Genomic DNA, 22,921 nt, shown 5'->3' with positions numbered 1-22,921 from the left:
TATGCAGTCTAGTAGATCGAACAAACATAAAGAATTAATTACTCCAGTGACAAATGGTCCGCATACAGAGTTCAAGTGCCATGGCCCATGTAAAAAATAAGATGTTGAGGTTTAGACTTTGCTCTAAAAATGAATATTTATTTCTGTATTTCTGGGTTATCAGAAACAAAACCTGTCCTTATGACAGCAGCAAGCATGGAAGCCATTTATCTCCCCATGGGTTGCAACCCTGAGTCATTGGCGGTGGTGGGGTTGGGGGTGGAAGGTAAGGGAATGGGGTGGGAGGGTAGAGGAGAGACAAGGGAGCAATAATTGAAAAAGTAACACAAGTCACATACTCTGGGCACATTTCAAAGAATCAAAACACCCTCGTCAATGACTGTCAATGGGCAGTTTTCCCTGTCCTTCTTGAAACACTAGTCTCTCAGGCTTTGCCCTAGTCCCATCTGTGACTGCCTGTCTTGGAAGGCTCCACACAAAACCTGGAGATGGAGATTATTAATCTCACTTCCGCTTTGCTGAGTTGCTCCTCTCCCTCACCCCTCCTTTTCCTCATGAGATCAGGTGCTCCTCAGGTCCCTGGTGCAGAGCAGCCATCTAGTGGTGACAGAGAATCGCCATAAGGTCATGGCCTGGTCACCTCCCTCAGAGCATGAGGGCAACTCCCTGAGAGTCACCAGTTTCAGGAGTCCCATCCCAAGAAGCCTTGACTTCCTGTGGTACTGAGACATCAAGGAAATGCAGACACTGGTCTGGCTGGATGAATCTTGGGAGAACTTCATGACTTAGTCATTACAGTTGGTACAAGAATGGGCAGTGCAGGATCTCAGGTTTATCTCCTTGGAGTGGATTTTGGACATTCCATATCAACAGTCCAAGATGAATCAGCAAACACAAAATCCTTCTCCCTTTGCATACAACTCACAGTTCCTTCTCGGTTCTGTCTCCTCTTACTCCCATAACAATTGTATTCCATGGCAAGCAGCAGAGTTGTTCTTAGGGAAAATGGGAAGGGGTAGCCAGAAAGTGCCACATACCTTCAATGCCAATCTGAAGAGATGTATCCTTAAGGCTCATATGTAGATCCCGATTTCCCCTTCACAGCTGAAGCTATGGTGGCTCCCAGAGCTGAAGTTTAGCAGGAAGGGACTGCACTTGGGCACCTGGCAGGATATTTGAGTAGGAACTTTGGGGGGACACTTGGGAGTGGTTTGATACTATTCCTAGTTTTGCTTCCAGGACATCTTGGGAGAAGTATAGTGACTCTAGAGGAAATAAAAAGGCAAATAATTACATGTTATTGCATCAACTTAAAAAATGACTCTTTCTGTACTTATTTTAGAGCTTGGGGCTCTAAACCCACAACTTAGGGAAAATCCCTGAGTAAAGAGGAGTAGGGAAATAGAAAGTAAATTGAGTTGAAGGATTCCGATTTCAGTGAGGACTGAACAAATCTTAGAGCTCTTTTGCCATTTTGGTTTGCAGGCAAGAAATGGGTGGTGGGATTGGGAGGCAGTGAGGGTGGCCAGTCTTATTTTGGGGGCAGCTTCTTACACTCCCCAACCCCAGGCCCTTTGCGTCTCCTTGACAGATGTCAAGAGTTTTGAGGAGAGAAGGAATCCAAGAACCTCCAAAACTGCTCAAACATCTGTGCCTCAGTCTTCCTGTAGGTCTTCCCTTCTTGATTTTCATCAATTTATTCATAAAAATCATTCATTCTTTCAAGGCACTTATATTCAGATAGTACATGCTGTGCTGGGCAAAGGAGACTCAGGAATGAAGAAGATGCTATCCCCATCCTTAGACTGACAGTGTAGTGAGGCCAAGAGGCAAGTAGTGAAATAAGCATGAGCCAACTGAGGATGTTGTAATACACGTGTGTGGGGAGTCTTGGGCCTGAAGTCAGAGTTTTTGGGCATCAGTCTCCTGTTGCTCTGTGGTGACTCTGAGTGAATGATGCATCCAGATGTTGTCATCTGCTATCATTTGGGATGGTTGGTGAGACGAACAGAGAGGTGGAACCTGTAATCTGTCTAGGCACAGTAAACCCAGGCAAAGCAGCTAAGAAGAGCTTGCAGAATCCAAGAGACATCCAAGCATCTACGAGGAGGAAGAGATAATGCTGGCACGTGGGAGGGAGAGCGGGGCTGAGGGAACATTGGCGGCTTCTAAGTCCTTGGGGGCAGAATAACATGCTCATTAAGAGCATCTACTTTGGCAACAGAAACTGCCAGACTTGAGTCTCTCCTTTCTTCTCTTACTAGCTGTGTTAAGGTAGAGATGTCTGAGGAAAGAAAAAACTATTCGTAGAGAGGCATAATGAACCAGAGCTGTCACAAGTAAAACTAGAGATGGGGATAAGAAATCTACAGAGGCTGTGGTGACGTGCCTGACAAATTAGCAAACATTTAAGGGCCATTGTGTCATTATCTTAGTGACTGTGGTATTGATTCTAAGAGAGCCAGGAGTAGTAACTCAGAGAAGAGGGTGATTCAAATTGGCTGGGATGGCTAAGAGAGATTGGACCAAAGATGAACGATAATTGGTTGTGTGAAGATAATTAGGCTGATAATAGTAATAATTGTACGCAGCTGACGTAAAGTGGACCAAGCTTGTGGAAAGTGCAGTTACGTCAACTGTGTAGTATTTTCTCATTGCATCTATTATGATATATCTCCTCCTTAATTATGATATGTTGAAAGTCCCTAAGAACGGGACAAATCATTTACATTTCAAATGTATCTTAAAATGACAGATTTCGACAAAACATTATTATTGTGTTAAGTGCATCTGATTATCCTGATACAGGAAAGGCTGTAAGTGTGGCCATCCTTTTTTAGTGCTCTCATATATTGTAGTCAAGTAGAAAACAGAAGCGCTTTCCAGAAACTTGTGCAAATGTGTTTTTTTTTTTTCTGAGACTTAGGGATTGAATAAGGAAGCCCGGGAAGGGGACAAGAAGAGGTCAATTTTCAAACAAACATTTCACCATGGGTACCAGCAATTTCTCCCCTTGCCTTACTTAACTCTCACCTTTGGTGGGAAAGCAAACAGACGTTAGATGTTCTTTTTGTCACCACCAAACCAACAGCATCCGGTTCTCAAAATTTTGCTCATGAAGAGTGTTTTCACTAGGTTTAGCAACTTTTCACTAGCATCTATCCAATGCCTAAGGAGGAGAGGTCAAGCGAGTATAGAACCACTTTTGTTTAAATCTGGTGGCTTGCAAGGAAATCAGAAGATGCTTCCAATGGACAAACTGGAATGTAAACTCCCTGAGAGCAGGAGTTGTGTCTGTCTTGTTCCTCACTGATTCAAGCACGTAGACCAATGCCACATAAATACTTGCTGAACGAATGAATGATTGAACAAATGGGTTTTGGGTTTGGCTTGGGAAGTCCCCAGGTGAAGACTGAAGAATTTGTCTTCCTACGACTACTGAGAATTCACTTGTGAGGTCAGCTTTCAGTGGTGGAATCATAACTGACATAACTTCTGGCTTACCCCGATTGTCTTGGTGTCTTAAATATAAACTTTATTTGTTGATTCTGGTCCCATTTCTATACACCTCTGAGTAGATTAACCAAAAGCAGGAATTCTGGTGGCACTTAACTGGCACTGCTGAGTCTCTAGCCTTGTTCTAGAGATCCCTGGTAGAGGACACTCACAGCCATCGGGGCTCTGGTGCTGGTGTCAGTGGAAGAGATGGTGCTGTGGTGGCTCAGGCAGCAGCTGTGAAAGCTGTGGTCACAGCGGCCTCAGAACCACTGCAGCCCCCAGAGCTGGGTCCATAGTAGGGAGAGACTGAAGGAGGACCTGGGGCTGGGCAGTGGGGTGGGCACACTGGAGGGCATTTGAAGGCTAGCACTCCTGCTGGTTTTGCTAACGGTGTATCTCAGCAGGAGTTAGTGACCCTAGAGAGAATAAAATAAGCATGGTATTGCAAAGACCTCTGGCCACCGTCTCTTCTCTGATGGATTTTATAGACCCTGGACTCTACTTTCGAACTAAGAAATGTGGAAAGAAAACAAATAAATTCAGAGTTAATTTAGCATAGGAAGATGCCTTCCTCTTTGGCCTCTTGCTAGAACAGAACACTGACTCTTTTCTGATTGGACCCCCACAGCATCTTGTCTCCATGTAATGATTGAGGAGAATAAAAACTTTGGGATAAACCTTCCTCGAGGATGTCTGGTGGGATAAGTGCATCTTTCAGAACATGTTTAGGAAAAGGATGAGGGTGTACTGAGGATCTATGGCCTTTGCAAGTCACCGAATCCCTGAAACATCTCATAAAGATGCTCATTAAGCCCATACTCTTCCTGCTGCCTCATTCTGGATCCTCTGCTTCCCTCTCTTCTTGAGAAGGCCTGGGTTTGTCTTCCCGACACTGCTAGCTCAGGTCCTGCCCTCGCTGGGCATTCAGCTATGTCATGGATGCCAGAGAAAGCTGGTTCTGAGTCGGCTGGGGACTGAGGAGCCCAGGACAGAAGCTCCTGGGTTTGTGATGCATAGCATGAGTGTGTTGCTGGAGGAGGGTGACTGCACAAAGCACTCCCAGCCCAGCTCCAGGTGCAAGGCAATATGTTTGACAACAGGGAATCATGAAACCCTGGTACTTGCTCAAATACCTGCCACACAGGCCTACATATGTTCCTAACAGAGGTCGTGTCCTACGTTCATGCTTTGCAGTAGAATGTAGAGTTGAATATGACAATAGCCTGACCTGTCTAATTGGACAAACAGACAAGTCAATAAGGAGTCTGCTCCCATGCGGTAAGTGCTGTAATGTAAGTGACTAACCACAAAGTCAGTATTTCTTTAGGTGTTCTCTTTTTTCCTGTATATTCTCTATGAAAATTGGGATCTAGGTAAATCAGCTCTTGCTCTTGGGCATGGTGACTGAGCTGAGAACATTGGACATTCAGAGTGAGCTGTGTGTGGGAAATGGAGAAAAAGGTGAAGCTAGAGGAGGAGGGGTCCCTAAGAGAAACTTGCTGGAACCTGGGAAACAATAGGGGATCCCTGGGCAGGAGAGGAGTGGAGCCAAATCAGTGCTTGAGAGCGAGTATAGAGAAGGAAACGACAACTGGAGTGACAGGAATCACAATTAGCATATTATAAAAGGCATGGTATTTCTATCAAGATCCCAGGGAATGTGTGTTCTTCATTCAAAGATCATAAAAATACAGAGTCAAGAGTTGTTCATTTACTTGAACTAGTTAAGGAATGTCTGCAAATGTGAATAACTGACAGGTTTGATGGAGATGATTTTGTTGAACGTGTTTCTGCTTATGAAGTCTGTGGTAGTGTTGGGTGCATCTCCTCTAATGGAGCTGGCCTCATTATATCTATGTTATGTATATGATAAATTGATGCAAACTGAGTGCTATTTCCCCTGTGAATTTCATTTTAATTTTAGAGATGAATTTCTCATTCAATTAATCTCTAGTATTAAAATAAATATATTTTGCTATTTTTTTTAATGATTGGCACCTGAGCTAACATCTTGTTGCCAATCTTTTTTTTTTCGCCTTCTACTCCCCAAACCCCTCAGTATATAGTTGTATATTCTAGTTGTAGGACCTTCTGGTTCTGCTATATGGGACGCCATCTCAGCATGCCCTGACGAGCGGTGCCATGTCCGCGCCTAGGATCCGAACCGGTGAAACCCTGGGCCCCAGAAGCAGAGCCCGTGAACTTAACCACTCGGCCATGGGGTGACCCCTGCTATATGTTTTTCAAGATAAATCATAGTTAGGATTATAACCAAACTTTACCCATATTTAAATTAAATTATAATTTTAAATAAAAATTAACTTATGCTCATTGCAAAATTAAATTACTTTCACTACGATTTTCATCTTCCCATTCTACCCAAAACTTGCGTAGCACTGCTATGACTTATTTCAAGTTGCCTGTGGGAGTGTAATTGCACTGGGCTACAGGAAGGAAGGCTGGCTCTGAGTGTGGATGGTGAAGAGGAAGAGTGGAGGCATTTACATCCTCACCAGCCTTTTCCTGCCTCCAGCATGTGGTTCCCGTCCTCTGCTGGGAGGTATTTTCAGAATCACCCCCAGAACTCTGATTGAGTGGTCACTGAGCTCATATTGTTGAGGTTTCTTTCAGTAGATCCTGGACTGGAAAGAGACACTTCAGAAAGATGGAATGAGCACTTTCTCATGGTAGCTGCATGGGGGGACTGAAAATAGCTGCAGAGTGGCCACTTTTGCTTCTTAGGCGTGAAATCTCTAGTTACTGGGAGATGACAGTTGGAAAGTAAGTTCTAAAGTTTCTAAACATCCCAGAACTGTCAGTGTGGAGTGAAAATGCAGTGAAATGCAGTGGATGTCTGTGGGCCTGTCCACAGACCCATCCTGGATGGCCTGGCTTTTTCAATCCTGGATATGGATATGGAATCTGCTTGAGATAGCGGTAAGAGAGATTTAACACAGCACAGAAAGCGATGACTGAACAAAAAAAAAACTGTTTCTTCTTGTAACTCACTGAATTTAGATTGTTCCATAAAGCAATTAGAAGGCCTTCTGAAGGTCTGTGTTTCAAGGGTTTCTCTGGGTTTTGTCTCCCTTTCCACTAGCAGCCAATCAGTAATGAAATTCCGAGGCCTGGGCCATGTTTCCCTAACTATGTTTAGGAGGACTGTCCTTCTTGGTGTTATTAACCGTAATTCCAAGACATCAGCATTTCATGGTTAAGGAGTCTATGAAATGCTGCATAAGATATCAACCCTGAAAAGCTTTATATCCTCAGATCTCACCTCACCTCCAGGCCCTCAGTTCCTATGGGTCACCTGTGGGTGGTCAGTAATCCATGTCCTCTCTTCTTTGGCATTGCTCCAGGCTCCAACATTACCTACAGGTCAATGTGGGCCTGGAAGTGCTGAGGAATGGGTGGAATCCCTGAAAAGCAAGGGTGGGGGTTTCAGGTGCAAAGGACAGGCAGAAGGCAGGTGGGTGGCATTGAAAGGAAGAGTCATTAATTCACAAAGTCATACACTTTTACCTTACAGTATCCAGGAAGGGGGAGCTAAGCAGTTATAGAGAGAGGGGTATGGGTTTTCAAAATCAGAGAGGATGAGACTTCTGGAACAGCTTAGAACCTTCTATAGGAACTTCTTAGATCAAGTCCCATGAGGTGGAAAAGAGACAATTAGGGGGTTAGAGAGTGCGAGCATCAATGTGTTACTCACCTGTCATCCACAGAATAACCCGAAATCTCTCTGCCTCAACTCCTACCTTCATTTCTCAACTCCGGTTCCTCCAAGCAGCATATTTTCCTACAATCTCTTACACATTCTGACTGCGGGGAGGAAGGTGGGCACACGAAAGTCCTGGAGGACTTATGCCTGCACTCTGAGCAGGAAGGACAACTTAATGACTGATCCTGGGTTCTCGGGGTCCTCCTGGCACCCTGGCAGAGACACAGGCATCACTTGGAGGTGTGGAGCTCTCCACACCACTCACCATGGGTTTCCATGTCATGGTGGTTGGGAGGAAAGGGGGAAAGGGAGCAGGAGCTTTTCTGATGGCAGGGAGCCCCCAAACTGTCCAAACACCCATCCTTTAAACTTTCTGTGAGCCTGTCATTTCTTACCTTTCTTTCACTCTATATTCTTTCCCCCCTCCCGCCCTCCTTCCCTCTGTTCCTTCCTTCTGTACTTTCTTTCTCTCTCCTTCCCTCCCTTCCTTCTTTACCATATTTTGAGCTGATTCAGCTTCTTGTAATCTCCATCCCTAGGTCCTTGGTATCTTCCTGGGCAGGTGGAAAGACTTTTCCTGTGGGGAAAGTCACAGGGCTCTTCGAATACCTGTGCCTCAGCTTTCCGATAGTCATTTTAAGTTTTTCATTCATTCACTCATCCATCCATCCATTTTCTCAAGTATTCAAAACAGGGTGTGTTGCATCAACATGGTGGCACATCATGCATTCTGCTGTACACAGGCAATTCAGAAATGAATAAGATTTGGTCCCCATTCTTGAGTAGCTCACAGTATAATGGGGCAGACAGATAAGCAATAAAATAAGCTTGATCCAATGTGGTCAGTGCCATAACACGCATGTGTGGGAAATCCTCAGGGCCCAGGTCAGAGTCTTTGGAGCTCAGTTCCCTTTTGCCTACAGTGACTCTGAGGGAGAGGTTGGCTAGATGTCATCACCTGCTATCACTTGGGGCTGATAGATGGGATGAGGTCTCTGGCTTGTGAGAACGGTGCTTGGACAAGTGGCAAGAGCAGAGGTATAGATCCTTGTTCTGTCTATGGGCAGCCAGCCTAGATGGTCATACCAAGAGGAGCTCAGAACCCGGGGGGGTCCTTCCCAGGAGGAAGAAATAATGCTGTTGCTGAGGGGGAATGGACCTGAGGGGGCACTGGAGGGATCTGAGACAGAACAGGGGGCAGAATAATGGGCTTCTTAAGCTTTCATTTGGAGTCAGACATTCCTAAACTTGAATTCCTGCTTCTCCAGTTAACAGATGATGTCTGGGGAAAGAAAAAGCCATAAAGTAATTGAGGTACAATGGACCAAGCATGCGGGGAGTAAAATCAGAGATAAAGACAAGAAATCTATAGAATCTGCTGTGGCATGGTTTGTAAATTAAGATACATCTGAGGGCCATTGTGTCGGTATCTTAATGGCTGCGATGTTTATTCCAAGAGCTCCAGGAATAGTTTGGGGAGGGAGTGATTCAAACTGACTGGGGTGGCTAAGGGAAATTAGCTGAGCTATGAATCATACTTAATGGGTGCAGTGATGACGAGGGTGATAATGGTGAGGCTTGTGAACACCTGAGTATCAGTGGTTGACCAAGGATTTGGGAAATTACAATTGTGTACGCTCTGTAGTATTTTTCCATCACCTTGTATTACAACATTAGAGATGCATTGCTCTCTGAAACATTACATTTAAGAATGGCACAAATCTTTTAAATCACAAACATTAATTACAATGATGGCAAAGCATTATTGTTTTTTATAAACATTGATGAAGATTATGTGTCTGGTTATCCTTTCCCAGGAAGGCCTATAGGTGTAGCCATCCCCTTGTAGGTGATCAAGTAAGTGACATTCATGGGAAGAAAGAGCACCCCTGGGAGATGTGCTTTCCCTGGGCTCTGGAGTGAGGAGGGGGACTGGGTGGGGCGTGAGGACAGAGGTTTGTGTGTGCACTAACATTGTCCCATTAGTGTTAACAATTTGTCCCTTCTCCTTTCTTGGCTGCTGTCTTTTGATGTGGAAGCTAACACTCAATGTCCTTTTTTGTCACCTCCAAGACACTATCTCAAAGCCTCAGTGTTTTGCCCAAGCTAGGTGTCTTCTCTGGGTTTATTGAACTGACACAATGTCCTCACCCCCAGGGGAGGGGAGGCCAACTGAAGAGAGAGCTACTGTGTTTCACTGTCTGAATTTCATGTAAAATTGGGGGCTGTCGCCTATAGACCCATGTGAACGTAAGATCTCGAGAGGAGAAATTTATCCCTCTGATTCCCTGCTGTATCCTTAGTGTCTAGAACTGAGCACATAATAGATGCTCAATGAAAATGCGTTGAGTGAATAAATGGGTCCAAGGCAAGGACTTGATGTCACCCTGATGAGGTTTGGGGAATCTATTTTTCTTCACTACTGGGATCTCCCCTTTTGGGCTCCACTTTTAAGATGTTCTTTTATTACTTCTAGCTTCCCAAGAGCTCTTTGGTGTCCTAACCAGGGGCTTTATCAGTTGACCCTGCTCCTTTTTCTCTTCACTCAGATTCGATTCAACCACAGTCATAACTCTGTCGGTTATTCAAAGTGGCAGTTTAGGGGATTTCTGAGCCTCCAAGTCTTTTTCTAAAGGCCCTGTCAGATGGCATGTTCTAATTCTCCAGATTTGTCCATCCTGTGTAATACCATGTCAGGTCTGCACAGAATTGTTGGGTCTCTATGTCGACAGTCCTCACACCTTGCATTCGAGGTTTGGCAGGCTCTATGAGGCGAGGCAAAGCTCTTCCCTAGGAGCCAGGCTTGTCATCCTCTTCACTGGGACTCATGTTGTTTTTGTCCCTGGCTGAGGGATCTCTGGTGAATTCAGATCACACCTGGACTAACAGCTAGAGCTGTGACTCCTACTTCAAGGAATTGTTCCTTGGTTTTTTGGATGCGGTTGGTGTACGTCTGGTATTAAACTCCTCTCAAGGTCTTTTTGATCTCAAAATTTTAATAATTAATTTCCGGGTTTGATAAATCATTTTTTTAACTTAGTGAACTTATAAGATTATCCACAGTTATTTTCCTCCTGCTTGCTCTGCTCAGTCCCTAACATCAATGTCACTTACTGTTTGCAATTTGACTCTAGCTTGAGCTCTCTGACATTTCTCTGGCTTTCTGGCAATGTGAGACGTTACTCTCGGCTCACGTGTAGGAACATTATTTCAACCTCAGGAGCATCTAAGTTTCACAATTTAGGTCCAAACATGGACTTTTATTGAAGTTCATGGTAAAGTTCACAATTTAATAAATGTTTGCTCCTTAGATAACACCCACTTATGATTCCAGCAACACTTCTCATTTTCTCTTTCCTAAAATTATCATTTCCCGCACTCCACTCATCTCCTCAACTAAATTCCAACCCATGTTGTTCCCCCTGGACCTTATTAATTTAAATACTTCTCTCACCTTTCATCTCTCTCCCTGCGTTTTCTCAGAGTCCACTGAGTCAACCTGCCTTCCTGAGGTTCACATCTCCTTCCTCCATCTTTTGCCTTCTCCTTCCTCTGCCTGTTTTCTTTCTTTGCCTCACGATTCCCTGTTTCTTCATTAGACACAGAAATAGCTTATCAAAATAAAATAAAAGTATCACATCACACACTGGCAGTTCCCAGGTTGTATCAACACCCACTCAGGTTTCACAGAGAAAGTCACTGAGAGTGGCAGGGCTTCAAACCCATACAACTCTCACACTTCTCTCAGTCGCCATTCCAACTAAAAACTCCACAGCCCTTCTATGTGTGCAGGGGAAACTGATCTGCTGTTTTTTCCTGGTCCAGATCTAAAGTTCTTCCCCTAGAGCTGGATTTTGTTGATCAAGGAACTGAGGGGAGGGATAGAGTGAAGTGACACGTGGGCTGCCCATGGTAATGAGGAAGAGAAGCTTTATTTTTCACAGTCAAGCACAGGCCCTGCCAATCATTGCACATGCAGGGGGTGGGGGAACTGTGAGATCCTGGACATAGGACAGAAAGAGCCTTCCGGAGAGAGCTCCAAGTCCTCCAGGGAACATCCCCAGCTCAGGCTGGGAAAGCGAGGATGTTGTATCTGGGAAAGGATGCGTCAGGCTGGGCTTTTCCTTGACCCTTTGGATTCTTGTTTCCTCTGGAGTTGTTCATCTCAGCATCAGGAGCCCAGGTCAGCAACAGCCCCCAGAGCCCTGGCCACAGCTGGAGTTCCCGGACTGCTGACCACTGCCACGGTCACAGGAGTTGGAGCTCCGGCGCCGGCATCGGTGGGACCTGCGGTGCCCATGGTGGCTCAGGCAGCAGCTGCCCTCGGAGCTTGGAGCACAGCCCGAGGAGGCTGGAGGTGAACACTGTGCGGGGCTCTTTGGGGGGCACTTGGGCGAGGGGCACTTGGGAGGGGGCTGGCACTGCTGCTGGTGCTGCTGGGAGGACATCTCGGCGGGAGGTGAGTGAGCCTGGACAAAGCAGAAGCCCCTGTCAGTTGAGAGTCCACAGTTCAATATCTCCTCACTCTTGGTTTCCTGGACCCCTCGCTTCTAAGACCAGCTTCTCCCTGAGCCAAGGCTGCAGGAGGGGTGGGAAACTGATGTGGAGTTAGTTTGATCATACAAGATGGCTCCACCTTTGCTCTCCACCCAGCACCCAGTGCTGCCAATCTAAGTGGGCATCTAGGGTTTTGTATCTTAAAGGAAACACATAGGGGATGCACCTGTTTGGGGAAAGTTTTCTGAAGGATGGATGAAATGTGTGTTCACACAAATAGAAAGAACAGGGGAAGGAATCTTGACTTCCTGTGGCCATGTATGTCCCAGAATTTCTGTCACATCCCACAAGGACTCCGTCCTGGCCCTCACTTCTCCCCTTACTACCCTCTCTGTGGCCCCTTTTCTGGGATTTCATTCCAGACTCCTCTGTTCCCCTCTCTTCAGCTGTGACCTTAGTGATCCTTTCCAGCATCTCAACTAGAGTCTCTTCCCCTCCCAGACACTTACCAGATACAGAGGAGGCAGAAGACTGTTCCTGAGGAGCCCAGGACAGGAGTCCTTTTATCTTGTGTTGAGTTTGTGACGTATGGCCTGAGCATGCTGCTGCTTTCACAGCCTGAAGGAGGGTGACAGCCTGACACACCCCCAGGACTGACTTTCCATTTGTCGTCTTCCTGTGAACTTACCAAGATGTCTGACAAGAGGGAACCAGGAAGTTTTGATGACTGACTACCTTCATCTCACTCAGGCCTACTGGGGGTTGCCATTCACCTTCCTTGCATCATTCATTCAGCTCACAATCTTTAACACACGTACCGCCCAAGGGCCTTGTTGGGAACTAGGCATACATGGATGAAGATGTCATTTTTCTGTTCTTGGGTACCTCACAACCTGTCAGGAAGGAGAGAGAGAAATACTAATGCACACACATTTGTAAATATACAATTAAATATCAAGTGCTAAAGGTTATAATACAACTGTGCATAACATCTTCAGACTTGAGGTCATGGTCTTTGGTGTTAGCCTTCCTCCACCCTGCACATAACCCAGAGCACCCTGGCACATGAAGATGTAATTAGTTACTGTTCCCTTGAGCTGTTGGCAATGAGATGAGCAGGTGAAAAATGGAGGAATAGAGCTGAGACCCTGTCTGGGCTAACCAGGGGCCCTAAGAAGATCTTGTGGCACCCAGGAACCTAAACATAGGGTTCCTGGGAAAGAGGGTCATAGAGCTGAGTTAATGTTTAATGAGTAGAAAACCTGACAATATGTGAAATTTGAGTATGATCTATTTATGTAAACTGAAGACTTTTCTCACTTGGATTTGCCATTCGTTATACCACATTTTCAAAGAAAAATAACTATCAACAATCAAAATTTAATACTCTTATTTAAATTAAAGATTTCCCTATTCAATTATGTTATTTATGTTTTATGACATGGAAAAATATTCATGACCTATTTATAACTGATTATAGCAATTTATAACTGATTAAAACAATATACATGTTCATTTAATTAAAACACTTTTATGGTAAGTGTGTTTCATTTTCCTATGAATATTAAAGCCTATATGACTGGCTACCTGTTTTTAGAGAAAAAAATGATTTTATAAGGGGGTTTAATTTCCTTTTATATTGTTCCACTTTCTAAGTCATCCTCTTTGAAACATAGAGATTTCATAAGTTCTTTCTTTAGAGATATTTGTGGGAAAATGAATTGCTCTGGGTCAGAGAAAATGGTGGCTCAGGATGGTAAACCTGGAAGAGGGTGAGTGAAGCATTTACCCCCTCAGTTTCATTTCAAACTCAGTGGCCATTATCCTAACATTGTTGGGTGTCCCACCAGGTATACTATTCAGGAAAAGGAATGTCTTTCTATTACACTGGGTGGTAAGGCTGAGGACGGAAGTGGAGTGGTGACAACATGACCCTGTATTCACCAGCTTTGCCAGTGCTGCTAAGCCTCAGAGAATGCCAGATGAGGGGAAGGGCAGAGTTCTGTGAAATGAACTCTGGGCCTCATGCCAAGTCCATCGGGTCTCTGGTCTGTGATCCTGGTAGGAGAACCCACCCACTTCCACAAGCTTAACATTTGGCCTGAGCCCCTGTCTTCCTTATTGTCATCCATATTCACCCTTCCTGGAATTTTCTCTCACTTAAGTCCATATATCTTTATTCAAAACGTTTCTGTGGAGTGTGTACCATGGGCCAGGCCCCGTGGACCATCCTGAGAATATAGTAGGGAAGAAGGGAAACCCCGTCTCTGCTCTTAGGGAGCTGACAGCCTAACACAGGCGGCAACCATCAAGGGAGGAATGACAACTGTTTCCAGGGGGATGCTTGGGGCTGAGTCTTGTCTCAACAAGTCTGAGGGTTCAGATCCCTGCAGAATTGTAAACACTTATTTTACATATTTTGTGATTCTCCAGAAGCAGAGATGGAAGCCATTTGGGTCAAGTGGGTGAAATCTTCAGTCATTTGGGGGCAACGGTTGAAAAGCAACCCCAATCATAGTTTTGGCAAGTTCCAAATTCAAAGCATTCAGAAACTATCCGTGGGGAGTTTTCTGTGTTCTTTTTGGAGTACAAGTCATCTTCTGTTTGGCTTCCCTCAGCTCCGTTCCTACCTACCGGTCTTGAATGGCTCAACATCCTATTCCTAGCCTTTAATTCAGGAGAAGGAGCTGCCCTTCCCCAGACATGCAGGTAGTATGAGAGTAACTCTACAAGGGTCATCACTGCCAGTCCAATCCCCAGGAAAGTAGGCATCCCATGATCCAGAGATTCTAGAAGAAACACAGAGATTGGTATACATGGGTGATCTTAGGAGGAGTTTTTGACTTATTAATGCTAACTGGCATTATGGAGCATGCATTCAGCCTCTCAGGTTTACCTCCTTGGATTCATTTTAATTAGGCCACGGAGCTTATACACCAATGATGAATCTTTTTTTCCAACCCGTCAGAGTTAATTGTCAGTTCAAGAGTCTCCTGTCACCTGTCACCAAAAGTATGACTCAGATGAGTGTACTTGGGAACACTCATCTGAGTCATACTTAGGTAGGATGAGAGGAGAGAGATGGAAAATGCCACCTTTTTATTGTTGTCGAGACGCAATTTACCATAAATTCCACACTTTTAAAGTGTAAAATTTGGTGATTTCTGGTATATTCCCAAAGTTGTGCAAACATCATCACTGTCTAATTCCAGAACATTTTTATCACCCCAAAAGGAAACTTGTAACCATTAGCAGTCACTCCTCCTTCTTCACTGTTCCTCTGCCAACCACTAAGCTGATTTTTGCCTCTGTGGACTTGCCAATTCTAGATATTTCTTGTAAATGGGATCATACAATATATGAGCCTTTGTGTTGGCTTCTTTCACTTAGCCTATTTTTTTTTTTAAAAGATTGGCACCTGAGCTAACAACTGTTGCCAATCTTTTTTCTTTCTTTTTCTTTCTGCTTTTTCTCCCCAAATCCCCCCGGTACATAGTTGTATATTTTAGTTGTGGGTCCCTCCAGTCATGACACGTGGGACGCCACCTCAACGTGGTCTGACGAGTGGCGCCATGTCCACGCCCAGGATCTGAACCTGTGAAACCCTGGGCCGCCGCAGCCGAGAGCATGAACTCAACCACTCGGCCATGGGGCAGGCCCCGAGCCTATTGTTTTTAAGGTTCATCCATGTTGTAACGTGTATCAGTACTTCATTCCCTTGTATGGCTGAATACTATTCTACTTTATGGATATACTACATTTGTTTATCCATTTATCAATTGACAGACATTTGGATTATTTCCACTTTTTGATTATTAAGAATAATGCAGCTATTAACTTAATCTTTATTATTTCCCTCCTTCTGCTTTAGGTTTGTTTTTCTCTTCTTTTTCTAGTGTCTTAAATAGAAGATTAGATTATTGATTTGAGATTTTTTTCTTTTTCAATATAGATAATTACAGCTATGTATGTCCTTCTGAGTAGCCCTTTTGCCATATCCTATACATTTTAAAAGTATGTTGTGCTTTCATTTCAATTCATCTCAAAGTATTTTTTTAAGTTCCCTTGTGATTTCTCCTTTGAACTATTGGCTGTTTAAGAGTGTGCTGTTTAATTTCCACATGTTTCTGAATTTTCCAGTTTTCCTTCTTTTATTGAATTCTAGTTTTATTCCACTGTGATTAGAGAACATATTTTGTATAATTTCAATCTTTTTAAATTTAGTGATATTTCTTTGTGGCCTAAAAAATGGTCTATCTGCAGAATGTTCCATGTGCACTTCAGAAAAATGTGTATTGTGCTATTGTAGTTGGAGTGGTCAACAAGATGTCTGTTAGGTCTAATTGGTTTATAGAGCTGTTCAAGTCTTGTATTTCCCTATTGATCTTCTGTGTACATATTTGGTCATGGTTTTTTTGTATTATTATTATTATTATTTTTTTGCTGGGAAAGATTTTCCCTGAGCTAACATTTGTTGTCAATCTTCCTGTCTCTCTCTCTTTTTCCTCCCCAAAGCCCCAGTACATAGTTGTATATTCTAGTTGTAAGTCCTTCTGGTTCTTCTATGAGAGCTGCTGCCACAGCATGGCTACTGACAGATGAGTGATGTGGTTCCATGCCCAGGAACCAAACCTGGGCCTCCAAAGCAGAGCAAGATTAACTTTAACCACTAGGCCATCAGGGCTGACTCTGGCCATGTTTTTAAGACTTCAGAAGGCAGTTTACAATTCTGCCTTAGGTTTCAATTGCTGCTTATGCAGAACTTCAAGTTCAGTCAAAGGCAAGATGTTAGTGTTTTCCCAGGTCTTTGCAGGGTTGTATACCACCCTGTATATCTAGATGGTCTCTTAGACTCCCCGCAATATGTCAGAGCTTTTCAAAGCTCTGATGGGCATCTCATGCCTAGCTTTTCCATTTAAGGTTTTTGGTCAGTTTCTGGCTTGCCCAACTGTTCTGTGATGTTAAACAGTTGTCACTAATTGTTTTTGACAAACACCCTGGGGTAAAACCTGTTTGCAGTGAGTGAGGTCTGAGTCAGGTGGAATAAAGATAAGCTTTGCTAGTTGGGATTTCCAGAGAATTTCCATATAGATCAGAAAATGACAATTCTCTGTGGATGGGGCTTTTGCAAATTCCAGACCTATTCTATTCTCCCCAGTGGTTACTAGGATTTTGATTTTCAAGGCTGCTATGGATCTGGGGACAGGGGGATGGGAATAGGGAAGGTTAAAATATCACAAAGTTCACTGTTCCTACCGCTTTTCTGGAATGGACACTTCTAATATTTTTTGAAAGTTCCTTGTTAATTTTCAGAGTTTTGCAAAAGTTGATTTGGGCAATTTTTGCAAGTTTTCTAGATGCTTTTATGCAGAAGCAGAATTTTAGAGAGCCTTGCTCCACCATTCCCAACTTTGTGTTCTTACTTGAAAACATTTGTCCTTAATTTCTTATCTGGGCCACAAAATCCTCATCCAACAAAGTTTATCATTTTGAGATATATACTCTTGTCATGACCACTGAGATGCATCCATGTATATTCAGACTGTATGAGGAAGTTAAATTAATCTTTTCCTGTTTTATTGAGGTTTGACAAGAACAACTTCCCACTTGTAAACAATAGAAACTAAGAACCCTCCACCTTGTAAAGAGAGGTTGGAGGAACCCTGCTGCCATTACTCTACCTCCTACTATAGAATATATGATTTTGGGGCTGAAAAAGAGATGAGAAGTTTTCAAAGTAGGATAGAATGCTGTGGCTTTTCCTTTATATTTCACATCGGGAGGGGGACAGTTTAGTCCTCCTACCCTCCACTAGAAGAAAAGTATAGAAATCTCAAGGGGAAAAATTTTAGAATTTAGAGATGCCTGAAAAGCACAAGAGACTGAAATTTCATATCTCAGTTTCATCATTGGACTTGCTGAATATTTCTCGGTGGTTATTCTAGAGGGCGGAAAAAGAATTGGAAATAGAAAATAGGAAGGAGAGTAGAGAAAAGGAGAAGCAGCCATCCCACCACTATTTGATATGGCCAGAGTTCATGAGTTTCTCTGAGCCAAGTGGACAGTTTGGAAGTCAGCTAGGCATGAGCTGTAATGCCCAGGTCTTGCTAGGAGTATGGCTGGCAGGGTGAAAGACCTTAGCATCAAGACATTCTGGCTTGTATCAATGGGAATGGGGGTTTCGGGGAGTGTCTAAAGAGTTCAAACATTCCGTATCAGGTTACGGTGCTATGAGAATACCTCCTTGAAAGACTCCCTAAAGAACCAGACACTTGAGAGCCCTCATGGGCATTCAGCCCAGATGGGAAGCAGCCATCAAGAGACACATGCAGTATCAATCAGTTATGAAGTGTTTACCTCCTTCCCATTTCCCTCATCCCAGTCCCAACACACATGATGAGAAAGGGAACCCACAGGGTAGAGAAGGAGGTGAAGGAGGAATGATAGAGCTGAACACGTCTCTTTCCCACTGCAGTCCCTTAGAAGAGGGTTGGACTGTACTGGGAAAAGGGGAGGAGTTAAGATTCTTATACTGAGCTATATTCAGCTCAACAGTATGGGCTAATCTCTGAATCCCTGAAGATGGCTAGAAAGTTATGGGACACATCTGCCATAGCATCCAAGGAGAGCCAGTGTAGCACAGTAGAAGGCAGTGACTGGAGGGGAAAAAGTCCTATTTACACCCTACTGTGTTCAGACTCTTTAATAAACTTGTTAAAAGGCCCCTGGAAGATTTTTGAACCAAGGATCTCTCTTGGGTCCTCCTACCTTTCCACTATCAGCCAATAAATAAATCAGTACCCAGTTTCATAAGTGATGTCATATTTCCCAAAGTACATTTAGGAAAACATTCATTCCTGTAGTTAATAATCATCACTCTATAAAATCAGGTTTTGTGATAAAAAATGTGAACGGCTTCAGATACAACACTGGAGAGTTTTGTGTTTCCAAACCCCATGTCACCCTCCAACCCTTCAGGTTTTATAAGCCATTGTGGGAGGTCTATAATCTGATCTCTTTTCTCTTTTGACCCTTGAGTTGGGCTGCAGCACTCACTGTAGGTCAGTTGCCACCTGGAAGAGCTGATGAATGGGCTGAATCATCCAACAGCCAGAAGAGTTTGAGTTGTCAGGAGAGGCTTAGAGTTGGCAGGTGGAGTTGAAGGAAGTTTCATTATTTTACAAAGTCAAACACAGGAGCCAAAGAGTATTTAGGAAGTAGAATTGGGGATAGGCAGTGGGGAAAAGATGGGTTTCTGGAGGTCATGGAGGGTGAAATTTCTGGGGAGAACTGAGATCTTCATTAGAGATTCTCAATTTTGGCTGCGCAGTGGAATCATCTGAGAAGCTTCTAAAAAAATACTGAACTCTGAGCTCCACCCCCAAAGACTGATTGACTTGACCTGAAGTACAGCCTAAGCATCTGGATTTTTTATATCTCCCCAGGTGATTCTAATGTATATCAAGGTTTGAGAAGATTGGATCATATGAGGTAGAGCATAAAGAATTGGAGGTTGGAGAATGGGATTACTTGTTGCTTTGCCTACCTATTGCTCACAGAACAAACACATTTTTTTTTGGCAGGCAGTACCAGTTTCTGGCCAATCAGGAACTGGCTGACTTCTCTGGTCTCAATTCTTGCCATCCTCTCCTCCAAATCTTACCTCCAGTTCCTCAGCTGTGACACACCAGGGACTGAAGGACCTTTGCCTGGGCCTGAGCAGGAGAAGACTATAGTGACTGATGCTTGGTGCTCAGACAGTATCTGTCTGAACACCTTGAGGAAAGATGTAGATGTCATGGACAGTTCTGGCTCATAGAGAGTCTGGATAGGACCTTGTCACCAGGTCCTGTGTCAATCAGTTATAGGCTGCAGGGTTATGGTAGCAGAGAGGGAAGGGGGAGAGAGAGTAAGCTTTTCTAAGAGGAGGGATCTGGGATGCCCCAAGACTGTCCAAACACCTATTCCTTAAGCTTCTTGTGGGCTTGTTTTCTTCCTTCCCTCCCTCTCTCCAACTCTTTCCTTGTTCATTCATTCTTTCCATCCTGTTTTTCTTTTATTCTTTACAAGAAACAAACTGATAGTGCACACTAGGCATTGTGACAGATACGGGGAATCATAAATAAATAAGATACAGTCCTGGTGAAATAGCTCATAGCGTAGTGGTGCAGACAGACAGGTAGTGAGATAATTATGACACAAGGTGATGAGTGCTGTAATAAATAAGTGTGGGGAATCCCTGGCTTAGGCGAGAGCTGTTGGTATCAGTCTCCTGTTGCCTTGATGTGTTCATTTGGTGTCACGTGCGGGTGGTTGAGATGAGGTCAGATGTCCGTAGGGACTGACGTTGGGTGTGCAGCAGGACCAATGGGATGAGTGCCTTGACCTGCACACGGCAGCTGGTTCAGGTGGGAACACTGAGAGGATCTGGTGAAACCAGGAGGCAGATGGGTCCCTGCAAAGAGGGAGGTGTCAAAGCTGGTGTTTGAGGGCAGAATGTGGCTGATAGAAGAGACCAGAGTGACACGTTAAAAGCACTGATTATAGAATTAAATATTCCTGGCTTTGTTTCTTTGCTTTTTCAGGTGACAGCTGTCTGAAGGTAGAGGTATTGGGGGAGAGAAAAGCCTATAAAGTTATGAGAGGACAATCGACCACAGATTATTATAGTTGAAATCAGAGGTGGAAGTAAGAGACTAACATACATTTAATGAATGGTGTGTCAATACATCACTCACTCTATGTTTATGAGTTTCAAGAGGAGCTCAAGAGAAAGAGGTGATTCATCTAGGCTGAGATAACAGGGGGAATTTAGCTGAAAGGTGAATTCTAATTGGTAGGTGAATAGCATTCGATAGATGTGGTAATGTTAATATGTATGCTTGACGTGACGCAATTGATGTGACTGACTAATTTCTGTGGAAATTTTATTTAAATCAGCTCTATAGAATTATCATTCATTTTACTGTAACTCTAGATTTTACTATAACACTGTATTTTCCTCTGAGATAAAAGCATGCTTAAGGATAGGGCAAATATTTTATATCACACATGTAATTAAAAATGATAGTTTCAATAAAACATTATTAAAAGCAAATGTGTCTGTTTCTTCTGCTACAGGAAAGCCTACAGTTGTGGCTGCCCACTCTGAGATGCTCAAATATGGTATAACAGGGCATTCCAGGAACTCTGCACTCAGTGGTCCTCAGTTCCAGGAGAAGTGTTGTGGTTCTGTCCAGATTTGCAAGTTTTATGGCTCTGGGTCCACCAACCTTCCTTCATGTGAAGCAGAGTAAGGGCTCACATACGTGGCAGTGACTCTGACCTCTCAGCCAAGCTTACTTATCCTGAACATTTTTTGAGGCATATTTCCACCATGAGTCTCCACTGTTTTGGTCCCATGGAGGAGTGCTGCCCAGGAATTTCTCAGGTGTTGAGTGACAAGTAGCTCGTGGTGATAGATCCAAACATGGCAGCTGTGGTTCCTACCATAGAGAATTGTGCTGCGCTGGAGAGTGGATCATATATGCTCAGAGTGTCTCACAGCAAACTCCTTGGGAGCCTTTTTCTTTATTAAATCACAAAGATTTTAGAAACTCTGAGTCCTTAGATATTAAAGTGAAAGTAAATAGTTTGATATTCTCCAAGAATAAAAAAACATATATTTGATTCAATGAACTCCCAAAGTACTACACAGGATTCTGTTTTTCCTTGGTATCTCCAGCCCCACACTGATTTCTCCCAAGTTTTCAATTTGAATTTAGTTCAGGCTCCATGATGTCCCTTTGACTTATTCTAAGAACCGTCCGGATGCCTTGACTGCACTGCTTCTTTGCGCCAGTATTTCACCTCTGGCAGGCAGAGTGAGGTGAATCTCTAACCAGATGATTTCCACCTAGGGGGGCAGATGAGTTTCATATTTTAGGTCCTAAATATGAGGAAGTAAATTAAAAAAACGTCTAACAAAGTTATCACTCACACGGTTTGGTTCTTAGCTCTATAGCTTTTAAAAAACAAAACAAAAATAAGAACAAAACACAAAGTTAAACAGGTCTAAATAAATATTAAGTGAAAAAAACTAATTGTTTCAAAGATCTCTTGAAAAGTCTCAAGGGGTGCCAAGTGACGGTAACCGAGAGCATGGCCTCCACAGTCCGATGGCTGAACCACTTTCTGGCTGTGTGGACTTGGTCATGGTACAAAACTGTCTGGATCCTTAGTTTTCCCACTTGTAAAATGGGGTTATTAAGAGCACCTACCTTCTAGGTTGTTTAGAAAATTAAATGAGAACATTTCAGTCACTTAGGGGTTCCTAGTATATGATAAGCACTAAGTTTTTGATGTTATAATTATACCAAAAATCTATAATCTTAGAGACACTTCTTATGCTCCCTTCCCTTTTTCCTAAGTGTCTCCTAATCCACACTCTCCACATTGTCGCATTTCCTAAACTCTCAGCCCTTTCCCTCCCTCTAACCCACAACTTCTTTAGCTTCAACTAATTCTCTTCCCCTCCTCTGCCCCCACCCCCAGCTCTCTCTGGGATTTTTGTTGAGCAGATGAGCAGATGGAGTTATCTCTCCTTCCTGATGCCATCCCTTCCTCTTCCTGCCTCTTTATTCTACTCTTAGGATTTTCAGCTTTGGCATTTCAGTCCAGAGCATTCTCTGTAACGGAGTGGGGACTGTTCCGTGTTTTGTGGCATGTTTAGCTGCATCCCTGGCCCTTATCCACTAGATGCCAGTAGGATTATACCCTCCAGCCTCAGCCTCTACAAACAACCAAAAATGTGTCTAGATATTTACAAATGTCCCTTGGAGGGACAGATTCCCCTGGTTGAGAAATGCCCAATTCTTCCTATTTTCTGAGAAGATAATTGCCTGCCACACATTCTCTGTTTCTCAATGGGAATGCCAGAAACAGTACAACAAGCAAATAGCAGCTCCTCGTAGGAGCGTGGGGAGCCCATTGTGAGAGGAACCCCCACCTTACATTTCATAAGAAAAGTCCTTCCTTTTAGTGATGGTTATAGGCCCCCCATTCAATCTCCTCCTCTCACCCACTGCCTCCCAGTCCAGCATAAAAAGACTGGCAGACCTCTATTTTTTCTAGTCTAAGCCTAGGATTCTGCATCCTCTCTAGGGCACTGCTGCACCTGAGGGGCAGATGGAGGGGCACACATCCAGCCACCTGGGGAGGGACAGA

General features: G+C 43.8%; 1 protein-coding gene across 1 annotated transcript; it reads right to left on the bottom strand.

Moving 5' to 3' along the window:
• Positions 1 to 11,142: 11,142 nt before the first annotated feature.
• On the bottom strand, positions 11,143 to 11,851 carry LOC124250918 (late cornified envelope protein 3C-like). Its single transcript, XM_046683217.1, has one exon. The coding sequence runs from the start codon at positions 11,665 to 11,667 to the stop codon at positions 11,404 to 11,406; it is 264 nt and encodes an 87-aa protein (XP_046539173.1). The 5' UTR covers positions 11,668 to 11,851; the 3' UTR covers positions 11,143 to 11,403.
• Between the last annotated feature and the right edge of the window lie 11,070 nt (positions 11,852 to 22,921).

The sequence above is a fragment of the Equus quagga genome, chromosome 13, assembly GCF_021613505.1.
Source record: "Equus quagga isolate Etosha38 chromosome 13, UCLA_HA_Equagga_1.0, whole genome shotgun sequence".
Taxonomy (NCBI): domain Eukaryota; kingdom Metazoa; phylum Chordata; class Mammalia; order Perissodactyla; family Equidae; genus Equus; species Equus quagga.
This window is presented reverse-complemented; position numbering and strand designations above follow the sequence as displayed.